General features: G+C 34.7%; 2 protein-coding genes across 3 annotated transcripts in view; one reads left to right on the top strand and one right to left on the bottom strand.

The window, feature by feature from the left end:
• Nucleotides 1-18,405, bottom strand: part of LOC140437179 (alpha-tocopherol transfer protein-like) — a 58,472-nt gene extending 40,067 nt beyond the window's left edge. Inside the window, exon 1 of one of the 2 annotated variants that reach the window (XM_072526530.1) lies at nt 18,222-18,405. The gene's annotated coding sequence lies outside the window, so the exon portion shown is untranslated. The remainder of the gene's footprint in view (nt 1-18,221) is intronic. The other variant, XM_072526528.1, reaches the window with a different exon arrangement.
• On the top strand, nt 15,362-17,890 carry LOC140436012 (uncharacterized). Its single transcript, XM_072524722.1, has 2 exons — nt 15,362-15,553; nt 15,752-17,890. The coding sequence occupies exons 1-2, from the start codon at nt 15,443-15,445 to the stop codon at nt 17,621-17,623; spliced, it is 1,983 nt and encodes a 660-aa protein (XP_072380823.1). The 5' UTR covers nt 15,362-15,442; the 3' UTR covers nt 17,624-17,890.
• Nucleotides 18,406-27,547: the final 9,142 nt, after the last annotated feature.

Here is a 27,547-nt window from a genome sequence, read left to right as displayed (position 1 = left end):
GGAAATATACCTTTGAAATTATTGATTGTTTGGATCAGTTCAGATTTATCAACTTATAAATTATCAACATCGAATGAATGCAAGACCTTTTTTGAATTCGGTAGCTAGCAAATGGGAGCTTGTTGTGGTAAAATAGTTGATGTTATATTTTTACTCACATTAACGGAGTATTTATTTAGGTTTTCAAAGTTTTAAAGAGAAAATATTTGAGCTGTGTTAGTTTTATTTCAAAAATCGTTTATTGTGGACCAAGTTTCTTTTGCAACATTTTTAAAGCTTCCCAGATGATTTTGATAGTACATTTCTTTAGCTGTTTTGATAAGTTATCGATAGGTTCTTCTGTACTTGGTGATATATTCAGTGACAAAGACGCTGGTAGTAAATTTCTTGATGTACACTAGTGAACGCATATTCTTGGCTGATATGCGGATACCTTTGGTAGTCCAGGGTTTGTAATGTTTTTACTTAATTGTGATTAAAGGAAATGCCTTATTAAAAATACGGACAAGTCTATCTAAAAAATCACTAAAATTATAGTCCACGTCCACAGAAGGAAAGTGCCACCCAGAAGTTAAGCATAAATTTTGGAATTTACGAAAGTTCTGAGCAGAAAATATCCATATACAAGCTAATTCAAGGCATTTGGCGAGAAGAAACAATGCCAGATGAAAGAAAATAAGGGGTTATTGTACCAATCCACAAAAAAGTAAAGAACAAAAAGCACTGCATTGACTACCCAGGAATAACGCTCCTAAGTACAAAGTGTTCCGAAGGCGCTTGATTTTAAAGTCGAAATTAAATATTAGCGCGCAAAGTGATAAATAAGCTGATACATTATATCCACGTTTATCAGTATGGCGGGGAGAGACGGTTTTCGTCCGTCCTTTAAATTAAAATATTTAGTACCTTGGCTCAGTTTGAGTTGTACACGCTTGTGTTGCAAAATTTGTCAACCACGTGTAAAAAGTTGTAATTTGGTATTAATAGTAGTGTTGGTTAAAATAATTGTAACTCCATTTAATTTATATTAGAGTGAGTTAAGAAAATTGTAACCTAAATATATAATTTAGCATAGATCATCGGAGTCTATTGGTTTAGTGATTAATAGAGGATTGATAGATGAGATTGTTGATTTGTGTAGGAGAATGCTGATTTGTCTATAGTGTATTTTTATGTATGAGAGAGTAATAAAACAATAAATTATGTATGCAAATCCCTAAACTGTTGATACGGGTGACTCAATGAAAAACAGATATTTGTCAACAAGTTTACAGAAGTATATAGGAAAACAATTTTAAATTGAGTATGACCACCAGGTATAAAGGTTGGAGCAGAATAGAATACAATAGTTGTGAGGTTTACTAATCCCTAAATAAGGTTGCCAGTGTCGGAGTGATGGAGGTTAACAGGTACTAATGAATTTGCAAGAAATGTAAGATGTTTATTTTATTGGTTATATATAACCAATAAAAGTTTAATAAGTACCTACCTATTTGCAAAATAAAGTTTAATTCTTTAGATAAAATAAAACGTTTTATTTTATCTGAAATGAGTGCATTCCACGAAGTAAGGGTTTCAACAATCAAACATTTAATTCTTTAATTCCAGGAATCTACGACAGTAATTGACTAGATAATTACCTTCTAAACTTATTCCACAGAAAATGTGATAGTAGGTTTTTCCATTTTGTATATAGGAAGGTCCAAGTGGCGTATTCAAAATTCTTAACAGTTCACTAAAAGTAGGTACTTCAGTTGCAAGGTGCAGTTTATTGTGTATACTAGTGTTATGGAAAATTTGGAAGTGCCGTGTAAACGCCGAAAAATTGGTCCTCTAACAGTTAATGAAAAAACATTAATATTTAATTGTTTTAAATCATTTACAGACAAACGTTTATGTGAAAGTGTTGATGAGACCGTTGACTTAGTTAGCAGTACACTTGGTGTTGGGAAATCTACGATTTACAGAGTTATTAAAGAAGAGAAATGTAGTAGTTTTCAAATGCCACGTAATGCTCCAGGGAAACCAAAATTTCAAATAGAATATCATTTTAAAGAAGGACTTCGACGGAAAGTGCATGAATTCTTCTTTAGACAAGAATTTCCAACATTGGATAAAGTTCTTGTCTCAGTTCGAGATGATAAGGATTACCCAGAAATGAGTCGAAGTACGTTATGGAAACTTTTAAAAGAAATAGGCTTCCGCTAGAAAAAGAATCCCAGAAAGTCTATTTTATTAGAAAGAAGCGATATTGTCATATGGAGAAGACATTTTCTAAGAACCATAAAGGAAATGAGAAACCAAAAAAGAAAAATATTTTATCTTGATGAAACATGGATCAACGAGGGTCATACACCAAATAAATTTTGGCAGGATGAAACTGTTACAAGTCAAAGGCACGCTTTTGTAAATAACTTATCTACTGGTTTAAACTCACCATCAGGAAAGGGGCGCAGGCTGATAATAGTACACATTGGCAGTTCAGACGGTTTTGTTGAAGGTGGTTTATTAACTTTTGAATCAACTCGTACCGGTGACTACCATGAAGACATGAACGCTGATGTCTTTCAAGAATGGTTCGAACAAATGATAGATCTTCTTCCTAAGAACTGTGTAATAGTAATGGATAATGCAAGTTATCACTCCAGACTTATAGAAGGACTGCCCACAACCAAGTGGTTAAAAAAAGACGTGCAGAATTGGCTGAGTTCAAAAAATATTACGTACCATCCCGGATCTATAAGAAAGGAACTTTATTCGTTGTGTGCCCTTCATAAAGAAAAATTTTAAAAATACGAAATTGATGAAATTGCCAAAAATCGTGGAATGACAGTACTTAGATCCCCACCATATCATTGTGAATTAAACCCGATTGAACTGGTATGGGCACAGATAAAGAGTGAAGTTTCAAGAAAAAATACCACTTTTAAAATTCATGATGTTAAACAGTTGTTTGTGGAGGCCGTAAATAATGTAAAACCTGAAAACTGGGAAAAGGCAGTAAATCACACTATTAGAAGAGGAAAAAATGTGGAAGCTGGACAATATTACTGATAAAATGATCGAGCCAGTTATTATAAATCTTGGTTCTGAAAGTTCATCTTCTGAATCTGATTTGGATTTGTAACAAGTAGCTGTAAGTTTTATATTAATATTTTTATTCATCTATTTAACATACCTTAGACGGTTTTAAAAACTCTTTTTCTCTTTTGTAATTTTTAAAAATTAAAAAAAATGTGAATTTTTTAAAACCCTTTTTAATGTAGGCCAGTCAGTTCTAATATAGTGTGTGATAAAAGAGGTCACTTTTGTTTACATACACATAACACTTTATAACACTGAAATAATTCATTTATTTTTTACAATTATTCAAAGTAATTTTTCAATTAATCTTGAGCACGCCCATGGAGTGGTCGGAGCTACCAGTTAAAATTATGCTAATTACTCTCTCGTTCATAAAAATAAACTATAGTAGGCTGGTGAGCATAGGTCCAAAGTTTCAAGACCACAGCAGATTTGCTTCAAGTTCGCGGAATAGCCAGTGATCACCAGCCATCGTGGTGTACAATAGGACCACAGCAGATTTGCTTCGAGTTCGAGGAATGGCCAGTGCTCACCAGCCATCGTGGTTTACAATAGAACTGGTAGATATAACAGAACTTTTTATTATATATATTTAAAAGAGTGTTACGTCCATAGACTCTCAATTTATCTCTTTTTTAGTTTAATATCTTTAATTTTGTATGTTTGTTGTTTTGGGATAATTAAACCTGTACTTAATCAACCCATCTATTATTTTAATCTTACTCAAAGGGTTAGATAAACTTTTTACCACCTCTTTATTGGGTGTGATATTGAACAAAAGCGTTGGTGAATAATTACAGTCCACAAAGGTCATTGGGACCGATCCATTTATCAACAAATTGGGCATTTAATTCCAATTGTTCACCGCTTATAAAGTCCTTGCAAACATCCTGCTAGAAATTACCAAAATATACACAGAAGAAATCGTTGGGGATTATCAATGCGGATTTAGACCGCGCCGATCTACTAATAACCAGATATTCACAATAAAACAGATAATGAAAAAATGCTGGAAGATTGATTGTGAGCTTCATTAGATGTTCATAGATTTTAAACAGGCATTTGAAAGAGTATGCAGGGTTAGACTGTGGACAGCGATGCAAGAACTTGGCTTAAAAAAAAATAAGTCAACTTGATACGGATGTGTATGGAAGGGTTACGATATAAGGTAAGAGTTGGACAACAATACTCGACGACACGTGAAATAAACAATAGACTAAACAGTGGAATGTACTTTCACTACAACTCTTTAACTTAGCTTTAAAACACATAATTAAAAGTGCAAAAATCGAAAAACAAACTACAGTATTCCATCGAGAAGGGCCAAACTTACTGTTAGCATTTGCAGACAATATCCATCTAATAGGAAATACCAGATTAAAGGCGGGTTGACACGATCCAAGTGTACTTGGTTAAAGTCTGCCTGGACGTTGCGCGCGCAACACTTGAAAGCTACTTTGATCGTGTCACCTCTTCTTCCAACCTACACTTGTATCAACAGGTTCTATCGAAGTTAAGTAGGACGCTGGTTAAGTTCCTTTGATCCAAGTAGTGTGGTATTGTCAAATTAAAATGGCGTCGATGTCGAAAAATCGAAAACGAGAAGGAAACACAAAAAGAAAATAGTCTGTAAGGGAAAGTTTTAGATTCATGGAGTTATACGACGCTGAAGCATTATGGAATGTACGGATAAAGAAATATAAAAATAAGGATGCTAGAAGTGCGGTCCTACAACGAATAAAAATGCACATGAATATTCCTTGTCCCACTGAAAACGGGGTATTAAAAAAAATTAATGCCATGCGAACTACTTACAAACGAAGCCGAAAAAATTAAAGCATTACATAAAACAGATGCGTCAACTGAAGACATTTATGTGCCCAGTATAGCGTGGTTTGAAATCGCAGATCGATATCTGTGTGATGTTTCAAGCTCATGCATCAACATAGCAACCACTAGAATTACCTTCCACGATTACTTCCTCTATCTTTGCAATGGTTAATTGGCATCCAAGTCATTTAACCGTGGCGACGAACTTGGTACCAGTACACTTGTACAAGTGCACTTGGTCCAAGTTGGAATCCAAGCATTCTTGGATCGTGTCAACCAACCCGTGTTAAGGATGAACCTCTCGTCAGGTTGGAGAAAGAGGCAGAGAAAGAGCAGATTAAAACAAAACTAAAAATTGTAATTATGAAAACATGGTTTTGTCTACTAAATGAAATGAATCGTTGTTGCTATACAATTTACTTTATTTGTGTATTATTTATATGATCTCTAAGTTTGACTGGTTCAAAGTACTTATTTTTTAAAAAATTGGTTTTAAAGTAAAAAAAAATTTGAAATTTTGAAAAAAAATGCATTTTTCTCAAAATAACTAAAAAAGTATTAGTGTTAGAAAGAATCTTGAACAGTAAAAATATATAGTTTTTGTTTTTCTGAACATTTTGGTATTTTTTTTTTTTGTTTTTCTGTATGACAAAAATTGGTTAAAATTTGGCTGTTTAAAATTTTCTTTCACTCGTGATTAGTGATTCGTTCAAGCCCTTCCAACCACAAGCCTTTCAAAAATAAGGGTTAAAAAAATTAATTTAATAGATTCTATTGCCCTTATAAAAACCTACAAAATGGTTTTTCAACTATGTCATAGCTTAAAAGCTAATCGAGTTATGAGTAAAAAACCAATTACATATTTTAGGAGATATCAAAACGCTTATACTGGAGTATTGTAATAAACACATAATGTGCTATTAAGGCACAAACATACTTTTACCCATCCTTACAAACTAATAAGGGTTGTTTCTGTAACACGTTCATGCCGTAGCCGATTACCAATGTGATAACTCACAACCGTATTTTTTTGTAACAGGTAAATTTGTGTGTATTATTGATCAACAAATATATATACACATGTTTTATGGTTTTTTATTGTTTTTTTTTTTGTTTTAAACATGTACCACTGGTGGAATGCGACGGCTGTGACCTAAGTTTGTTGCTCAAGGACGTCATGTACCACCGGTGGCCACGATGTGTAAACTGAGTTTATTGCTAATTATCTCTTTATTGTTCGAAATAATTAATTTGCAACAATGTTAATCAGAACAGCAAAGATTTTAGAAGCTGCTGAACGACTAGGAAGTACATCAGATCCGCCAGGGCCATCATGTTCTACCAGTGATACTGAAAATGCAAATATTATTGTAAGTTCCCCTTCATCTTCTTCACTTCAAAATAAAACGGATCAACCTCAGAGCTATGTGAAGCAACCACAGCGATTACGTCCAAGAAACTATTCAGCAGAATTATTTTCATCAGGTGATGAAAGCCAGCCATATGCAGTTTGTGAATCTTCTTACCAGCCTTCAGACCAACAAGAAAGTAACAACGAGAATTCTTCAGAAGATGAGCAAGCTGGCAATGACAATAATCAAGTTGCTGGAATCAACTCTCAAATAATTTTCAGTTTACTTTACAAAGTGGCTGTCAACTCAATCCAAATGACTTTCGCGACCCGTACAAAACCTATCGCCAGTTTATCGACGAAAACGTGTTTGAACTAATAGTGAGAGAAACACACAGATATGCGAACCAGTACATTAGAAGTCACGAAATTTCTCGCAGGTCAGAAGTACGTAAATGGACTGACACCATCATGAGAGAAATTCGCTTTTTTTTGGTATTCTCTTAGTAATGGGAATAAATCATCATCATCATCAGTGGTGCTACAGCTCTAGTTGAGCCTTGACCTTCTCCAGTCTATTTCGCCAGTCGTTTCTGTTCATCGCCAACCGTTGCCAATTTGCCGCGCCGATTTTCCTTGCGTCCTCGTCCACACCGTCCCTCCATCTCAGTCGTGGTCTGCCTCTACTCTTATTTCCCACTGGGACCGATAATAGAGTTCGTCTGGGTGGGTAATTTTCATTTGCTCTTGACACATGTCCAGCCCATCTAAGAATACCTATTTTTATGAAGGATATTACATCTCTACCATTTACTATTTTTTTTTATACTTCTCGTACAATTCGAAATTATATCGCCTTCTCCAAATACCATTCTCACAGAATGCGCCCATTATTCTTCTTAGTATCTTCCTTTCGAAGACGAGCAGAAGATTTGCGTCTGTTTTGGAGATGGTCCATGTTTCTGACCCATATGTCAGCACTGGTAGGATGAGTGTTCTATATATTATTAGTTTGGTTTTCTGGCTTAAATTTCTGTTTTTTAGCTGCTTGCTTAGTCCAAAATAACATTTGTTTGCTAGCAGTACCCTCCGTTTTACTTCTTCAGATGTGTCATTATCGTTTATTATGAGAGAACCCAAATATGTAAACTTATTTACTACCTCAAAATTATATTGGTCTATACTGAAGTTTTCTTCGGCGTTTCTAGCTCTATCTCTGTTATTTGGAATAGATGCTAACATTTTGGTAAAGCATGAAACGTGCCAGGTTTGACTTATTGCCCAAATTCATTCATTTGACAATGAACAAAATATGGAAACCCAGATAGATTAGCAAAGGTGAGAAATGTGTTAGATCATATAAAGAGAAACTTTCAAGAGGGTTTCACACCAGGAAAAACAGTCGTTATTGATGAAACTATGGTACCATGGAGGGATCGATTGGTTCGACAGTAATCTACAATATTTGCACACCTGATGATTATACTTACAACTTTAGTATCTACTGTGGTAAAAACGAAGACGTAAGTGATCATGGACATACTTTTGATATCACACTCTTCTTCTTCTTCTTCTACGGCACTACAGCCCAAAATGAGCCTTGGCCTCCTTTATTTTTTGCCTCCACCCTTGTCTGTCTGTGGCTGCTCTTCTCCATACACGGACTCCTAAAAGTGCTTGTGCGTCGCTGCTTACTGTGTCTTCCCAGCGCTTTCTTGGCTTTCCAACTGGTCTCTTTCCCTGCATTCTGGCGTTCAGTGCTCGTTTTGGTAGCCTATCCTCTCCCATTCGTATCACATGTCCGGCCCATTGCAATCTTTGTATTCTAATGAAGTCTGACAGGGGTGTTTCCTTATACAGTTGATAGAGCTCGTTGTTATATCGAATTCTGTAGATTCCGTTTTCCCTCACAGGTCCTAGTATTCTCCTCAGTACTTTTCTTTCGAATGTGTCGAGTTTGTTTTTGGATGTTTCTTTCAGGACCCATGCTTCGCTGCCATAACATGCTATTGGCCGAATTAAAGTTTTATAGATTCTCATCTTTGTATTTCGGTGGACACTTTTAGACCGAAATATATGGGAGAGGGCAAAATAAGCTTTGTTTGCCTGCATTATCCTTTTTCGTATTTCTCCATCCTCTGCTCCATCGGCATATATTTCTACTCCCAGGTATGTAAACTTTCCAACCGTTTCAATGTCATCTTCATGCATAATGTTTTGTGGGATTATATTTCTTCTCGTCTGTACCATTATTTTTGTTTTTTCTGTGTTAATTTCCAGACCTAGCCTTTTCGTTTGTGTTTTTAACTCTGCGTATGCTTCCTGTGCTCCTGTTGATGTTCTACTCATAATATTAATATCATCGGCGTAGGCAGCCAGTTGAACCGTTTTATTGGTCAGTAGGTTTTCTCGTCCAGTTTGCATTTGCCTAACCGCATACTCCAGTGCCAGGTTAAACAATGTTGGTGCCAGCCCATCTCCCTGCTTTAGTCCCTGCGAGATTTTGAAAAAGTCTGTCCGGTTGTTTTGTATTCGTACACATGCCTGAGTTTCATCCATTGTGGCTTTAATGAGTCTAATCAGCTTATGTGGTATTGCTAATTCTGCCAATATATAGTATAGTCTGTCCCTTTTGACTGAATCGTATGCCTGTTTGAAGTCTACAAACACGTTGTGAACATCAATGTCGTGTTCCCTCAACCCATCCCAATATCACACTCAACTTGATAAAAGATTTACTGAATAATGGTAGACTGTTATAAACTGACAATTTTTATACCAGCGTAAAATTAGCAGAACACCTTCTACAAAATAATACTTATTTGTGTGGGACCTTGCGCTCCAATAGGAAAGGGAATCCGAAAGATGTTTGCAATAAAAAACTGAATAGAGATGAAGTTTTTGCAATGGAAAACGCTAAGAGTGTGCGTATTCACAAATGGTTAGATAAAAGACCTGTTATAATGCTCAGTACTTTACCTGAACATAAGGATGAATTGATCACTACGGGAAGGACGAACAGAATGGGTGAAGATATTACAAAACCACATTGTATAATAGATTACAAAAGCGCCAAAAAAGGTATAGATATATCCGACCAAATGTCTGCATACTACATTGCCTGAGGAAAACGGTTAACTGGTATAAGAAGGCTGTGTTTGAAATCATTTTAGGAACCGCTGTTGTCAATTCGTGGGTAATTTATCAAAATGTAAACAATATTGATGGATTCGCCCGTTACTTGATGAAAATTCATTTTATGTAACAATAAAACACTGAAAACTTTGTTTTCAAAACTTCCACAAAATTTATTTTAAAATCTTATCACTACAGCTGTTTCGGCTGATTGCCTTTCTCAAGTGATCTATTTTTGGCATGCGTTTACACTTTATAGTCTCTAATGAAATAGGTTGAGGAGGGGAGAACTGTTTGTCTCAAGTTGGTCGTTCAGAATTATATATGTGTTTTTTAATTTGTTGATTTCCATAGATTCTAACAAAGATAGCTTAAGGCCTTTTTTTAATGTAAAGAATTTTAAATTCGTCATTAAAAGAATGATTATGATCTAGAAGGTGAAGTGTGTATGTAGAATCTGTTTTTCTATTAGTGAAAGCCCTTTTATGTTGTGCTATTCGTTTATTGAAGTTTCTACCAGTTTGACCGATGTAAGTTTTTGGGCAGTCGCCACATTTAAGTTTGTACACACTACTGTGGAAGTGTTTTTTATTTTGGCTCTTGTTGTTATTATTATATTTGCCTAGGTTGTTATTTGTTCTGAAAGCTGATGTTATTCCTTTCTTTTTTATGTGTTTGGCTATTTTTGTTGATTTTTTGCCTGTATATGTAATTGAGCAGAAGGTACTGGGTTTTTTCTTTGGTGGTGGAAATACTAACTTCAGTGCTTTCTTGTGTAGTTTTTGATTTAACGTTTTATTAATTATTGCCTGTTCGATGTATCCATTGTTTACTGCTATTTGCTTAATGATATTTAATTATGTCTCAAAATTGTATTTTAACATCGGAATTTCTGTTAATCTATGTAATATACTGTGATAGGCTGCCAGTTTTTGTTGTGTGGGATGGGATGATGAATTGTGTATAGTCGTGTCAGTATGGGTAGGTATATGAAATACGGAGAAGTCATGTTTGTTTTTAAGTCTGATAATTTTTAAATCTAAAAAATTTATGGATTGATTTTGTTCTGTTTCTATTGTAAATTCAATATGACTATGAAGTGAATTAATATACGATAAAAATTGGTCGAGTTGCCTGTTAGTTCCTGTGAAACATACAAGTACGTCGTCTACGTATCTCCACCAATATAAAAACTGTTTAAATAAGGGATGTTTTGAAACCTTTGTCTCTAGATGATCCATAAAGATATCTGATAGCAATGGGCTTAGAGGATTGCCCATTATAAGTCCTGCACTGTTATTTGTATATATTTGATTATTAAATTCAAAGTAGTCCTGGTTTATGCAAACTTCAAGAAGATGTAAAATTTCAGATGTAATGATTGGATTTGTACTATTTTGGTCTAAGAGGTTTTTTACTAGAATAAAAGTTTCTGTAGGAGGGATACTAGGAAAAAGATTTTTTACGTCAAATGAAATTAATCTGGAGTTGTTAGATAATTGAAAATTAGCAGACAAAGGTAACACTACTATTGCTATAGATGAAATAGAATATAATAACAAAACAATAGAATTTTTAGATAATCAAAATATTGAAACGTTACACAAAGATCCGACAGAAAAGTATCAAAAACAAATTAAGCTAGCGTTAGAAAATTCAAAATCAATAGTAAATCGAATAGAACAGAAATACCTCAATATCATGAACCCACAGTCTCCTAAATTATACTCTTTCATTAAACTACACAAACCGGATCACCCAATAAGACCTGTAGTTTCTTTTTATACAGCTCCGTCATATAAACTTTCAAAAAAACTGTTAGAGATTATTTCAGAACACACTAAATTTTCACCTAAATTTACCTTAAAAAATACAATAGAACTAGTTAATAAAATACAACATTTTCAATTACCAGACTTAAAAACAAACATGACTTCTTCATATTTCATAAACCTACCACCCATACTGATACGACTATACACAATTCATCATCCCATCCTACACAACATAAACTAACAGCCTATCATAGTGTCGTCGCAGCAAGAGTGAACCTACGAAATTATTCACTCTGCTGTACGCTCTACTTAGGGGCTTCAGGTATATTGGATGAAATACCCCTAAGCATTTATCCAATTAACTTCTGGATGTATGTTGTTACACCAAGTCTTGATAAAGACTTGGTGTGAATTTTCTTATATGACGAATACTATCAGGATATCGGTGGAAATAAAACAAGTTTTTGTAGCAGAAGAAAGACTATCTACAGAGTCTTAATTGTTTGCGGTAGCAAATGGAGCAGAGCCCCGACCGGCGACCTCCTAGAGCGTACGTGCTCTAGGTAAGGCCGTGGTCTATCGACTGATGCCAAGATCCGAAGAATGCGCATATTTAAAAGTATTTTAATATTTATATGGCATTTTCGGATCTCTCGGCCAATGGTAAATTAAGAAATGTGTAAAAGGCGGGGCGATGCGCATCAGGGTGCGTATTAGTTCGTCACTAAAGGCACCAGGATGACAATAGTATGTTACATAGATTAACAGAAATTCCGATGTCAAAATACAATTTTGAGACAGAATTAAATAGCATTAAGCAAATAGCAGTAAACAATGGATACAACGAACAGACAATTAAAAAAATAAAAATTGATGGGAAAATCCCAGTAGTTGGCTGTATACCATCGTTTAAAAAAACATACAGAAGTTAAAACACTTCACCATTGTATTTAGGTATATAAAAACATATAGTTAAAACTTTTACAAGTGTCGTCAAAATTTATACAGTAGCAGCATAACGTTTTCGATCTAATCAGATCATCTTCAGTACCTTATGTACTTGAAGCTAACAATGAAATTTGTGGCTATGGCATCCATATATGGGTTTACATCTTTCCAAAATTAAATTATATGTTGACTCTAGGTCGATGAAAATGGATAAATTTAATACTTGAGGAGCTACATGTCTCTATGCTCGGTTTTTAACACATGGTTCTTTTCAGTTAAGACGAAACAGACCAACTGATACTTGAGGAGCTACATGTCTCTCTGCTTGGTTTTTAACACGTGGTTCTTGTCAGTTACGACGACACAGACCAACTCAGTTGGTCTGTGTCGTCTTAACTGACAAGAACCACGTGTTAAAAACCGAGCAGAGAGACATGTAGCTCTTCAAGTATTAAATTTATCCATTGTCGTCGACCTAGAGTCAACATATAATTTAATTTTGGAAAGATGTAAACCCATATATGGATGTCATAGCCACAAATTTCATTGTTAGCTTCAAGTATATAAGGCACTGAAGATTACTGAAGACACTGATCTGATTAGATCGAAAACGTTATGCTGCTACTGTATAAATCTTGACGACACTTGTAAAAGTTTTAACTATATGGTTTTATATACCTAAATACAATGGTGAAGTGTTTTTACTTCTGTATGTTTTTTTTTGTTTAATTAAAAAAATGTTAAATCAAAAACTACACAAGAAAGCCCTGAAATTAGTATTTCCATCACCAAAGAAAAAACCCAGTACCTTCTGCTCGATTACATATACAGGCAAAATATCAACAAAAATAGCCAAACACATAAAAAGGAAAGGAATAACATCAGCTTTCAGAACAAATAACAACCTAGGCAAATATATTAAAAACAATAAGAGCCAAAATAAAAAACACTTATACAGTGGTGTGTACAAACTTAAATGTGGCGACTGCCCAAAAACTTACAGCGGTCAAACTGGTAGAAATTTTAATAAACGAATAGCAGAACATAAACGGGCTTTCACTAATAGAAAAACAGATTCTACACATGCACTTCACCTTCTAGATCATAATCATTCTTTTAATGACGAACTTAAAATTTTTCACATTCAAAATAAAGGCCTTAAGCTATCTTTGTTGGAATCTATGAAAATCAACAAATTAAAAAACACATATATAATTCTGAATGACCAACTTGAAACAAACAGTTCTCCCCTCCTCAACCTATTTCATTAGAGACTATTAAGTGTAAATGCATGCCAAAAATAGATCACTTGAGAAAGGCAATCAGCCGAAACAGCTGTAGTGATAAGAGTTTAAAATAAATTTTGTGAAAGTTTTGAAAAAAAAGTTTTGAGTGTTTTATTGTTAGGTAAAAAAGATTGATATTTTACAATTTAGGGAACTCTTAATACAAGCACCGCTTAGTGAGGAAGACAATGTAGAAGAAATAAAGCATAAAATAAAAAAAACTTGAGGGTTGCGCTTGAAAAAATAGAAAACGCAGTACATCCTAGTACGAAAAATTGAAATCAGAAACAGTAATAAAGGAAGCAAGAGCCAAAACTAAGAAAGTGATGACCTTCTGCGGTGATTGTGACCTTAAACCGCCAATGTGTTTAGCATGTTTTAACGAAAAACATTTATAAATATTACACTTAAATTTGATATTACTATTAACGATTTTCACTTTTTTTTACTTCTAATAAGTTCTATTAATTTTAATTTTTTGTTGTTTTCGAAGCGTGAATATGTTGCAATAGGTTTATTTTTTATTCTTCTAAGTTTGTATATGTTAGGTTTTAGTTGTTTTTTTAGGTTATGTATAAAAAAATAAAAAAAATTGAAAATATTCTTAAACTCAAATGTCTTAGTTGTTCCTTCAAAATGATGCGATAATAATAAATACAAATATGATCCGATCTTGAAACAAATGTACCACTGGTCATGTACCACCTTTACATACAGCCATAACTTGTTTTCTACGGTTTCTATACAGCCGTAGCGTTTTCAAATACGAATAAATGTAAAATGCACTATGTACCACATGTGGTACGTAACGGCTGCTGAGATGAACCGGCATGTACCACATGTGGTACACGACGGCATGAACGGGTTAAGTTTAAATAAAATATATTCATAATATTTTAATAAAAAAAATTTGTATTTATAGATTTAATGAAAAAAAATACTGCAACTGTTTAAATTTCTCCGCAAGAGGTTGATTTTATAAGGGTAAAAATTATGTGGTAAAAGTTTAAACAGTAAAAAAATTTAAATTTTATTGTGATTGTAAATAATTCCAAATGGCTTGAATTTACAATTATATGATTTTTTCTAATAGGGGTCGTTTTTACCCCTAAAAAATTAAAACCAGCCAAAAGCACAATCAGTTTTGAAGTTGAAGATAAGTATAACTTAAATTTAAATTTCAATGCAAATGAATGGAGACAAGGTATTCAATGACATTGTTTTAATTATAACTAATATAGGGGATGTGATTTAGGGGTTAAACTATGATAAAATCTTAAAATATGTTGTTTATTGTTAATTGACATTCATTTACTTCATTAAAATATGATTTGAATCAAATTCATGCTTTAAATTTACAATTATAGGATTTTTTTAATAGGGGTAGTTTTCATCCCTAAAAAAGAAAAAGCAACCAACAACACAAGTCCAAAAGTAAAGTGGAGGGTAACTAGACCCCGAAACCAAATTTTTATGCAATTCATTGATGACACGGAAAATTACACGGCATCGCCGTTTGCACGTTCATTTACTGTCCTAATGAGCCATGGAACGTACAATACTGGAGATAAGCCTGCGATACCATATAGTAAACCAACAAATCAGGCAAAAACTACGCATTCAGGACGTTATCGAAAGAATCACGACGTTAAAATGGAACTGAAGGCTCAGAACCTATAAAAAATAGCCAAGGATAACTACCGACTAGATGGATCGACAACGTGAAAAGAGTGGCGGAAAACTGGCGGCAAGTGAACATTTAAAGAGACTTAGGGAGGCTCATGTCCAGCAGTGGACCTAATTAGCTGAATTATGATGATATTATTATACTACCTACAACTACACAACCTGCAGTGTTTTATAAATATGTTTAGAGGAAAGTAGCCTAATTTCGGATAGTGTCTTAATTTCGGATAGCGGTGTATCTAAAAAAGTTTCTTTACTTGCGAACAGAAACCTATACGTATGTCACGCTGAATACCACAGAGAACATTATCTTAAATTGTTTAGGTAGTAGAGCTGCTCCCCGTTAGATGGCAGTGCCGAAACCACCAAACGTTATTGTGCAGTTTTTTTTCGGTCGTATTTCAAAGCCTATTTTTTCGTGTTTTTATTCCTGTTTGAAGTTTGATCTTTTGGCAGGGGTAAGCTAGAAACCTGTTTTATTTGATTTTGCTACTAATTTAAAGCAGATTTTAATCACATATAAATTAGAGAGCCCTAACCTTAAAAATAAAAAATTCCTAATTTCAGATAGTACAAGTCCCATAATTTCGGATATCCGAAATTAGGAACCTTAAATTGATGATCATGTTAGCATAAAAACTTTTGTTTCTTTTCAGAAGAAAATGCCAAAAACAAGTAAAAAACATAAACAATGGGATCCAGACCGAATGATACGTGCTATCCGTGCCGTCAGGGGAAAGGAAATGGGGTATCTTAAAGCCTCGAAGTTATTTGCTGTTCCGAAATCAACTCTGGAAGATTATGTTAAGCAAGAAAATAAAACTCCGGAGCAGTTGGTTGCTGTTAAAATTGGAAGAAGACCAGTACTTTCTGCAGAAATGGAAGCAGATTTAGTCTCGTATTGCCTAGAAATGGACCGGCGATTTTACGGAATTGGGACCGCTGATATCAAGAGACTTGCATATCAAATAGCTTTACGAAATGGTCTTCGTCATCCATTTGCCCATGCCGAATCTGCCGGTAAAAAATGGTTAAGGGGATTTATGAGGCGAAACGCAGTTTTGTCCCTTAGAAAACCACAAGGAATCTCGAAAGCCCGAATTAAGGGATTTACCCCAGAAAATGTCAGCAGATTCTATGATCTTTTAGAAACGTCAATGGAAAAAGTTAACTTCAACCCCGCAAGAGTTTATAACGTTGATGAAAGCGGCATAACAACGGTTCAGTCCAAGAATACTCGTGTTATAACATTAAAAGGAAAAAAACAGGTTGGATCTGTTACCGCGACTGAAAGAGGCGCATTAGTTACTGTTGTATTTTGTATGAATGCTGCTGGTGGGTTTGTCCCTCCATTATTCGTGTTTCCAAGAAAGAACATGAAAGTGGAATTATTAGATGGATCGCCGCCTGGCTCTATTGCAGCTTGCCATCCATCAGGTTGGATTCAGCAGCACATTTTTTCCCAATGGCTACAGCATTTCGTAGCTCACGTGAAACCATCCCGTGAAGACCCAGTGCTGCTTATTCTTGATGGTCACTACAGCCACACAAGAAATATAGATGTGATAGAAGCAGGACGTGCAAATTTCGTTACAATTTTGTGTATCCCGCCGCACAGTTCACACAAACTACAACCTCTAGATTTGTCTTTTATGTCACCATTTAAAACATATTATTCGCAACAAATTGAGATGTGGTTAAGGCAAAATCCTGGACGCACCATAAACTCGTATCAAATTTGTAAGCTTATGTGCCCGGCATATTTGAAAAGTGCTACTGCAGAAATTTCCGCGAATGGTTTTCGCAAATCTGGAATATATCCTTTTAATAAAAATAACTTTTCTGATCACGATTTTATAATGGAGAGACAAAGAGAAAGAACACCACCACCCATAAATCAAAATCATGGGGAAGTATTACCAACAAGAGGTCAGTCAAGACCAGAACCACAAAGCATTATCGAAAGAACACCTCCAAAACATAACTTAACAAATAAATCATCCAATGGAAATGCAACTGAAACTACGGCAACTATGATAAGAGCTGAGGATATTAGTCCACTGCCTTCTTGCAGTTATACCTCACAAACAAACAAACAAAAAAATCCTCGAAAAGGTTCTAGTTGGATGATAACTAGTACACCATATAAAGATGAACTTGAACGAAGTGTAGCCGAACAAGAAAGAAAAAAGTCTTTGAAAGAAAAGAAACCAAAAATAAGCAACGAATTAAATCAAGTCAACAGAAAAAAAACTCCACGCCAAAAAAAGCAAAAGAAAAAAATTGAATCGAGTAGTAGTGACACTTCACATCCTGGTGATGACCTTATTTTGGATGATGATTCTGATATGGATGTAGACGATGAAGATGGAGACACAGAATGTATGTTTTGTGACAGTTTATATTCCGAAGATACACACGGTGAGAAGTGGATAAGGTGTATAAAGTGCTTCAAGTGGTGTCATGAGATGTGCGCCAATGCTGATAAGAAGAAAACCTATATTTGCGACTTTTGTCAAGATGTGTAACTATTCTTATGATGAACAAAATGGTGTCTTAATTTCGGATAGGGTATCCGAAATTAGGAGCCCTAAAATTTTTGACATACAAAAGCACTAATTTTATTGAACAATATTTTTTGTAAAAAAGATTTTCAATAAATTGTCTATGATAATAAAATTAGTTTCTATATTACTCTGCAAGTACTCTTGAGTAGATAAAAGTTTAAAATGTGTTATTAGGTGAAAAATATGACACTAATTGTAAATGGTATCCGAAATTAGGCTACTTTCCCTTATAATGAATGATTTCGAATAAATATAGTTATTTAATAGTATCTCGGCATTAAGAGTCGGGTTAGTATTTATCTCCAAGTAAACTCTATATTGTAAAACCCTAAAACCAATTTTTAAATAACTTGTTTCAATAAAAATGTCTAAAATAAATAACGTATAAAATAAAAACATATTTATACTTAATTATTATCATTCATTTATTTTTCCCCAAATACGCATTGTAATTCCTTCAATACAATAATAGCATCGATATAATTATATCAAAACATACATTATTATACAACGCACTACATCTACCACAATTTGCAAAAATAAAAAAAGTAGTACTTACGATTCGGAGAATATGTTACTTAATGTTTACTCGATTGCCGAATGACTGAACAAGAAGCTTGCACCTTCGGCAAGGTATCATTACAACAAAATAATTATCAATTATTACAGAATGGAATAAAGATCAATTATTTCGTGGTCAGCAATAACCGAAACATGAAAATGTACAGTTTGTGTTCGAGGTAACGTAAAAAATGTTTTTTTAATTACCTCGACGTGACTTCAGTTCAGATTCGTTTACTTAATTGAAGTTTGATGGACATAATTTAAAAAGAGTTATTACATGATTATTTTAATGAAATTTAAAATTTTAAAAGGGAAAGTGGAAAAGGAATTTATATGATTGTGATAACTTCAGCGTACTAATAAATTTCAAAAAAACTGATATAATACCTTCTAGAAAGTTGCTAAGAGGTCAAAAGCAGTTACATAAAGCCAATAAATTTAGAAAAACGTAAATATTAACTGTGTATATATTACAGCTGCAACCCGAACCGACATGAGTTCGGAACCGCGTTCCTAGTATCAAAGAAAATCAAAAATTTTATTATTGGTTTTAAAGTCATAAATGATCGGTTATGCATCCTTCGAATAAAAGGAAAATTTTTCAACATATGCCTGATCAACGTGCACGCGCCAACCGAGGCAAAAGATGAGGAAATTAAAGATCTATTCTACGACGACCTCGAAAGAGTATATGATAACTGGGCCAAAAACGATATTAAAATAATCATTGGAGACATTTCCCAGATAGGAAAAGAGATATGCTACCAAGATTATATTGGTAAACACAGCCTTCACGACGTTACCAATGACAATGGTTTAAGGCTTATTAGTATGGCAGCTTTCAAAGATTTAATTGTGGGAAGTACATGTTTTAATCATAAGAATATCCATAAAGCAACTTGGATATCACTAAATGGACACACCACAAATCAAATTGACCATGTTATAATTGACAGAAGGCACTTTATAAACCTAATGGACGTCAGAAGTTACAGAGGCGCAAATATTGACTCAGACCACTTCATGCTAGGGGCCAAGTTACGACAAAGAATTTCCAATGCCAAGAAAGAAAGGGGCACTAGACAAGTAAAATATAATTTACATATGCTAAAAAATGAAAACCAAGAGAAACAGTTCCAGTCACATATAAAAGAAACCCTAGAACACACCTGGGCGGTCGACCAGTTAAGCACGGAAATGTGGAACAACTGCAAGGAGACTCTGAAATTAGCAGCCGAAAGCACATTGGGAATATCCCGAACCCAAGAAAGAAACGACCGGTTCAACCAAGACTGCAAAAAAATAACAGATGAGAAGAACGAGGCATTTAGGACCACGCAACAACGGAAAACTAGGACAACAATAGATAGATACAAAACTTAAGGAGAGAGGAAAAACGCATACACCGAAAAAAGAAACGAGACTCGGAAAATGACATATTAGAACGGCTCGAAAGCCATATGAGTCACGGAGAAACAAGAAAGTTCTATCATCATATAAATATTATTAGAAAAGAATTCAAACCGAAAATCAACTATTGTAATGATAAGGAAGGTAACTTACCAACAAAGAGGATATCCTGTTACGATGGGTAGAGCACTTTCGAGAGTTGCTGGAAGGGGAACCTACTAACAATATAGAGCTGGAATACCGAAATGAAGAACTCGTGGAAGCCCCTCGGTAGATGAAGTGAAAATATCTATAGAAAAACTAAGGAACCACAAATCCCCAGGCAGCGATGGCATCCCAGCAGAGTTATTTAAGCACGGTGGAGAGCAGCTCACCAAGGTGATGCGAGAAATTATTTGTAAAATTTGGTCTGAGGAGCAAATGACTGAAGAATGGAGCTTAGGCATAATTTGCCCGTTACACAAAAATGGAAACCAACTGGAATGCAATAATTACCACAGAATAACTCTCCTAAATACAGCATACAAGATATTGTCAAACACTTTGCACGAGAGATTGAAGCCTTATACCGAAACGTTTTTAGGAGAATATCAGCCAGGATTCAGGCGTGGACGTTCAACCATTAACCAGATCTTTACACTACGACAGATCCTCGAAAAAGCAAAAGAGTTTAACATAGATATGTATCATATTTTTGTCGATTTTAAAGCGGCATGTGACAGTGTCTTAAGACCAAGTCTTTACAACGCTATGAATGAGTTAGGAATTCCAAAAAAACTCATATGTTTAATAAAAGTGACAATGGCGAAGATGCTATCAGAAGTAAAAATTCAAAATGACTCGTCAACCCCATTTGAAATACGTAGGGGGTTAAGGCAGAGAGATGCGCAGGCGTGTCAGCTTTTAATGTCGCCTTAGAAAAAGTTGTACTTCTTCTTCTTCTTCCTCAGTGCCTTATCCGGTCCGGATGTTGGCGATCATCAAGGCTATCATGGTTTTGTTGACTGCTCTGCGAAATAGCTCCGCTGAGGTCATCCCAAACCATTGTCGGAGATTTTTCAACCACGAGATACGACGGCGTCCCGGTCCTCTTCTGCCAAATACTTTACCCTGCATAACAAGTTGAAGAATTCGATATTTTTCTTCGTTCCGCATCACGTGGCCGAGGTACTCAAGCTTGCGTTGTTTAATTAAATTAAGCACTTCTTTTTCTTTTGTCATGCGCTGTTGGTGACATCAACGGACCTCAACGTTGGTGACATGGTCCACATAAGATATTTTTAGTATCCTTCTGTATATCCACATCTCGAAGGCTTCGATTCGTTTTTCAGTGGCTTGCGTCAGTGTCCAGGCTTCAACTCCATACAGTAACACTGGAAGAACGTAGCACCTCACTATTCGCATCTTGGTTCCCAAACTGAGATCACTGCAGCACAGCAAGGATCTCAACTTAATAAATGTAGACCGTGCCATTTCAATTCTGGATCTAATCTCTTGAGCGTAGTCCCATTGTACGTTGAGGGTAGTTCCGAGGTAAGTGAATCTGTCGACTCTCTGGATCTCTTCGCTACCTGCCATTAGTGCCCCGGGATCTAAATTTGTACGGCTGACAACCATGAATTTAGTTTTCTTAATATTAAGGTTCAGTCCGTATGTTACGCTCACAGTTCGCACTCGGTCTAGTAAGGCCTGCAGATCGTTTAGGCTGGTTGCTAGTAACACAGTGTCATCGGCGTAGCGGATATTATTGATGTATTCACCGTTCACTCGGATTCCCATGTCTAGGTTTGTGAGGGCTTGTAAAAAGTTGTACGAGACGCTAATTTAGATAGCAGGGGAACAATATTTAATAGATCAGTCCAAATTCTAGCATATGCAGACGACGTGGACATTATAACAAGAACCAGGACGAGAACTGCGGAAATCCTAACCGAGCTAGTAGCAGCAGCAGAACGAATGGGGTTACATATAAATCAAAATAAAACCAAATTCATGGCGACTAACACAAACACAAGAGCTGGAAATGTTGACGCAGATTTAATCATCAATGACCAAAACTTCGAAGCAGTCAAAGAGTTCATATTTCTAGGGACATCGGTTAACCCCAATAATAACACATCTGAGGAAATAAAAAGGAGAATAATAATTGCAAACAGGTGTTATCGTGGTCTATCAAAGTACTTAGCTAATAAACGGCTGTCTCAAAAAACTCGTATAAGGCTGTATAGAACACTGATAGTCCCCGTTCTTACATATGGATCAGAGGCATGGACGCTAACTAAAACAGATGAATCCCCTCTATCGATTTTTGAAAGAAAGGTGCTACGCAAGATATTCGGAGCGGTCTGTGAGAACGGAATATGGAGGCGTAGATATAACTTTGAGGTGCAGAATATCTACAAGCATACGTTTGGTGGTAAAGATATTACCACTACAATTAAGCGAAACCGCCTGCAGTGGGCAGAACGTGTAGCCCGGGCCCCTGAATCGAACATGATAAAAAAAGATTCTAACAGCGCAACCCGTGGGAATGAGAAGACGGGGTAGACCAAAGCTGAGGTGGATGGACGGGGTAACACAAGATGCCGAGAAGATCGGAGTCAGCAACTGAAAAATGCAATCAAGGGACAGAACAGAATGGCGTAGAAAGCTCGAGCTGAAAAGCTCGAGGCCCTCTAAGGGCTGTACCACCAAGATGATGATGATGATGATGATGATGATGAAATATTAACTGTGTAAGAACTCATGTATTTTATTTAACCTACCTACCTTCTTATTATAAAAATTTTCCCTAGCTAAAACATTAGTAATACAAAGCAACAAAGGTATAAACTTTTCTCGCTCTGGGGTAGCCTCCAAGCTTTGCACACACCAGAAATGCTACCGACGGAAATAGTAGAAGTACCCAGGACTAAAAGAAGGAAGTTTATGGTTTATAATTTAATATTGAAGGTAGAAATAAAGTTACATAAGATGTTTATTGTATATTTATTAATATTTTTAAGGGTTGTGCAAATATCTTTGGGAGTAGGAAGTTTAGTTTTTGCTAATTCAGCACACAAGTTGAAATGTGAGTTTTGATCTAAGAGAAATTTTAATAGAATATGGTTTAAGCCTCCCACTTGGCCATATTAGCAATAAGGATCATCTTTGACTCCAATTCGGAATAGATGAAGAGGTGATGAGCAATGATGACCCGTTCCCATACGGATAATTGTGGTTAAATATCTCCTAAATATGGGTATTTATTGAACCATGATAGAGTGTGCTTATTAATTTTGAAATAGAATGAATTACTTGTAACATATCCTTAATACCATTCAGCTGCCATGTGGGACCAATTCTCTAGTTCAATTCTAAAGTAGAGTATAAAGTTTGACAATTATTGTAGTTTGATATCCATGGGAATATTCAGGGAAGATTTTGATATTATTTTTCCTTCTAGGATAATTCCTCTTTTCGTTAAATACGATATATATTCTGTGTCTTTAGAAAACCCTGTTTTTTTTGTAATACACTTTTGAAGTCAGAAAAGATAATAGCTTTTAATGATATTTTGTTTCAGTATAATTTTGACTGCATGATTGATCGCTAACACCTCCATTGTACATATTTGGGTATGATTAGGTAGTTTAGATGAAAATGAATAGTCTATATCTGGGGAGAAAACTCCAAATCCTGCATTTCCCATTGTGTCAGTTAAGCCATCTCTAAAGAATTTTTTGTGGGAACTTTTTGTAAGAACTTTTTAACTATGTTTACTAAATTCATTGGGTTGAATTCATTTTTTGTTATGTTTTCATTCAGAATTCCTATTGGTTGAAGATGTAGTTCTAGTTCGTATTCATGGCAAGGAAGCAGTTTACTGAAGTATGGGTTCTGCAAATAAAGTCGAATTTTTCTAAGGGTTGTTATCAATATGGGTTTTCCCTTATTTCTCCAGTATTAATTGTCTATATAACAAAGTGTTTCTAATTCAATGATTGATTTTATGATAGAGTTGTTTTTACCACTTAGGTTTTTAAGCAAAATTTTTGTCGTGAAAATCGAGATACTTTGATAGTGCATCTAATCTAATTTCTTCAAGATATATTTAGGGCATGTAACTAGGAATTGACTCCCATAATTTAAATGACTTAGGATAAATGCTACATGGAGCGTTTTTAATATTTAAGGTTCACAACCCCACCATGTTCCACACAAAGTACACATTACATTGAGTGCTTTACCTATTTTGACTTCCAGCTGATTAATGTGTGCCTTCCATTTAAGGTTCTAAAGAACCATTCCTGGGTATTTAATTTTTTTTATTCACTCTATATGTTGTCTTATAACTGATATTTCCGGATTTTATTTTGGTACTACCTTTTGTGAACAAGATAGCTTTAGATTTGTCTACAGAAATGTTCAAATTGTGATAATCCAGCCAGACCTCAAGATTGGTTAAATATTTGTTTATTTTTGATATCATATTTAGTACTTTCACTCCCTTGACTAGAATTAAAAAATCGTCATCATACTGTATAACTTAACATTTATTGGGAACACAAGGTGTATTGAGTAGGTATATATGTTGAATAGAATTGGACTTAATGGTGATCCTTGTGTGAGTCCAGTGCTAGTGGTATTTGGGCAATGTACTAACCCAGAGTTATCTTTGACAAACAGTTCTCTGCATTTTAGAAAGTCATATATGAGGTTAGCTAAATCATGTGGTATAATATCCAACTGTACTAATGTTGAGTAGGTACAGTTTGTCAAAACTAACATGATTATATGCTGACTGGATATCTAAAAATAGTTCTATTGTACATTCATTATTATTAATAAATGATTTTTGGATTTCAGTTGTCAAAAAAGATAGACATTTTAAACTTCTTTTACCTCTTCTAAAACTTAGCTGCAACGGTCTGAGAATTTCCTTATGTTCTATAATCCATTCCAACCTATTTTTGATAATCGATTCTAAAACTTTACCTACGAAAGAGGTGATGGCAGTAAGCCGATTGTTAGCTGCACTGGGTTTATCTTTCATAGGTTTAAGAATTGTTAGTTAGTTAAGCATTTGTTAAAATATTGTAACAACAGTAATGATCCTGAAAGAGGTAGATTTTTATTCATAGAGTATTAAATTATGTCAAGTCTCGTAGCAGATTTTTTAAAATTTATTATGTATTTGTATTCATTAAAGGTAAAAGGGAAAGTTTTATTGCTAGGCTGTATACTTTGTTGATGTAAATGGATACTGGGTGAGCCAAGGATTTCAGTATTTCTTGAGATATAATAGGATCGGGAAGGGAGTTAATTAGGTTATTACCATATCTAGCTATTTACTCAACTGTATCTAATATTGACTTGATTGGCCAGTTTCTTTTAAGGTCTTCTACAAATTTCCTAAAATTATTTTTCTTTTTTTCTTTTAGGAATTTTCTAGCTATAGCACATTTGTTTTTTACTGTTAAATAATTTTGTAAGTTGGACGTTGATTGGAATTCCTTTGTTGCCTTTGTTATGTCTTTAATGACTTCAGCGCAAGATTTGGCTCACCATGGAAAGTGATACTCATTTATTGAAATTGGATTTGTACAATGGGATAGTCAACCTTCATTTATTGAATCTGCAAATGATCGGTAGTTCTCACCTGGAAATTTAGTTGTATGTGGATGGTAATGTTTTAGACACCAATTTTGCACATTGCAAATTCTTCGGTAGAGAGGTTGTGTATTTCATAGAACTAAGATCTATATCCTGTTTAGATGTAGTCCTACTTCTTTGCGATTAAAGTTAGTCGAGTGATTGTCAATTTAGATAACCTCTCCGCACATATATGGATAGTAGTATGATTGTCTACTAAGCTTCTGTTTCGCTTCGAATAAAATGTTGAGGTTGTGTGGTGTGTCCTGTAACAGCCAATACAGATCACCGCTTATAAATCCCAAAAACAATAATCCATCGGAGAAAATAAGTCGTCAAAATAATTCTGAATTTGTCCAAAATCATTGAGTATTTTAAACTGAAACTATTGTTTCCTTCTTTGCACGATTCACGAAGTTCTTCAATACAGTTTGTACGGCGTCCATGTTTTATCTCAATGGTCAATGTCTAATCCAAAATAATCACAATTTACTTTATTCATAAAATCAATTATTCCTTTTTGTTACTTTCGTTTCATGAATTTATTACAGATATAACAAAAAGTTATCTGATTCCACCGCTGAAAAGCACACACATCAAAAAAATCTAAGGAGCACTTCTATTATTCCACTATTTTTAATAAAACCTACTGTTTTTGGTTAATACATACCGGTCGATTTAAAAACTTGTTCTCTGCTGATAAAGCTATGCCTTGACAATTGATCTGTCATCTGCACTGTTTCATTGAGGCAAATGTGACAGCGCCTCAAATTTGTATGACTAATTGCATCAAATTGTAAAGAAAAAATACTTTAAATTTTGAAGATAGTTTGTATTTACTTGAAAATTTTACTAAAACAAGATTATTTAACGCAAAGATAGTCATGAAACGTAAGCATTTAATACATGTTCAAACGGTAAGTGCTGTGAATACTGAATATGATTGAGGTAGATCTTTCACAGGCTGATGTTGTCCGCCATTTTGACATATCTCAGAACGTGATTTCGCGATTGTGGCGTCGATATGAACAATTTGGTAATGTCGCTGAAAGACATGGAGGTCACCAACGTGCAACTACTTCTATCTTTGGATTCTCCTATCTTCTACAGGATTGGTATGTGTTAGGATTAGCTCGTCGAAATGTGCATATAACTGCAGGTGAACTCTGTGGGCCTTAGAAAATTTCCACAACATTACAGTACATAACCGAACTTTGAAGAATAGATAGCATGAAGCTGGCCTTTACGCCAGATGTTTATTGAGGGTTCCCATGTTACGCCATGGAAATCGTGCACTTAGATTAAGGTGGGCAACACACTGCACAACATGTGCAGTGGAACTAATAAGAATAAATTTCTGTGTTAGAAGAGTGAGAGTTTGGAGAGCTTGAAGAGAGAGAGAGTTTGGAGAGGACCTCTAAAATGTGAACCGGAATATTTTTTCATCATTGAACTGTTCCCGTTTTTGTGGAAGGCACTTTGAAACAATATCAAGATACTGATAGTATATTGGAACCTGTTGACCATTTGCCACTGCTGCAGGTCCTGATTTGTGTCACATGTAGGATATTGCAAGGCCATATTCTGCAGCAAAATTAAGAGATTGGTTTTATAATAATATACTTTTACCTTGTTCAGCACAATCGCTAGATCTTAATAACATCAAGCATGTATGGGATATGCTTCAGAGATGGACAGTGCACAATGCACAACATCTGCACAATGTTTATACTAGACTAGGTCTTCAAGATCTTCTTATACAGGAATGGATCCTATTGCCTCAAAACGAAATTGATAATTTAATTTTAAGAATGCCAAGGCGGTTTGAAGCTATAATTAATGCTACTGACTGTTTTTTTATTGACTTTTATGTTAAAAATTTTCATTAAATTAGTGCAATTAGTAACTTTTGTTTAATTATTTTTTCATAGAGAAATCATATTACACTTAAAGTACGAGGATTGGTGAATAATCAGGCATTATAATGATATGTCACTTTTTAAAATCCCAATAAAATTGATGTATATATAAAAAAAAACCTTTGAATTCCTTAGACATTTTTGATGTGTTTATTTTGTTTTCCACGTAAGTTTAGTTATTAAATTTTTTGTTTAAGCTTGTTTAAACTTAGTTAGTTTTATCTTTGTGTTTCAAAACAAATTATCCATATCAATCGTCTGTAAGCTCTACGTAATAGCTATTTTTATAATAATTAGTCTGTAATTAGCAGGGATGTGTAATTATAATTAGAACGACAAACAAGATCCCTACTATGAA

This window comes from Diabrotica undecimpunctata, chromosome 3 (genome assembly GCF_040954645.1).
Source record: "Diabrotica undecimpunctata isolate CICGRU chromosome 3, icDiaUnde3, whole genome shotgun sequence".
Taxonomy (NCBI): domain Eukaryota; kingdom Metazoa; phylum Arthropoda; class Insecta; order Coleoptera; family Chrysomelidae; genus Diabrotica; species Diabrotica undecimpunctata.
Note: the sequence above shows the minus strand (reverse complement) of the source record. Positions and strands in the feature narration are given on the sequence as shown.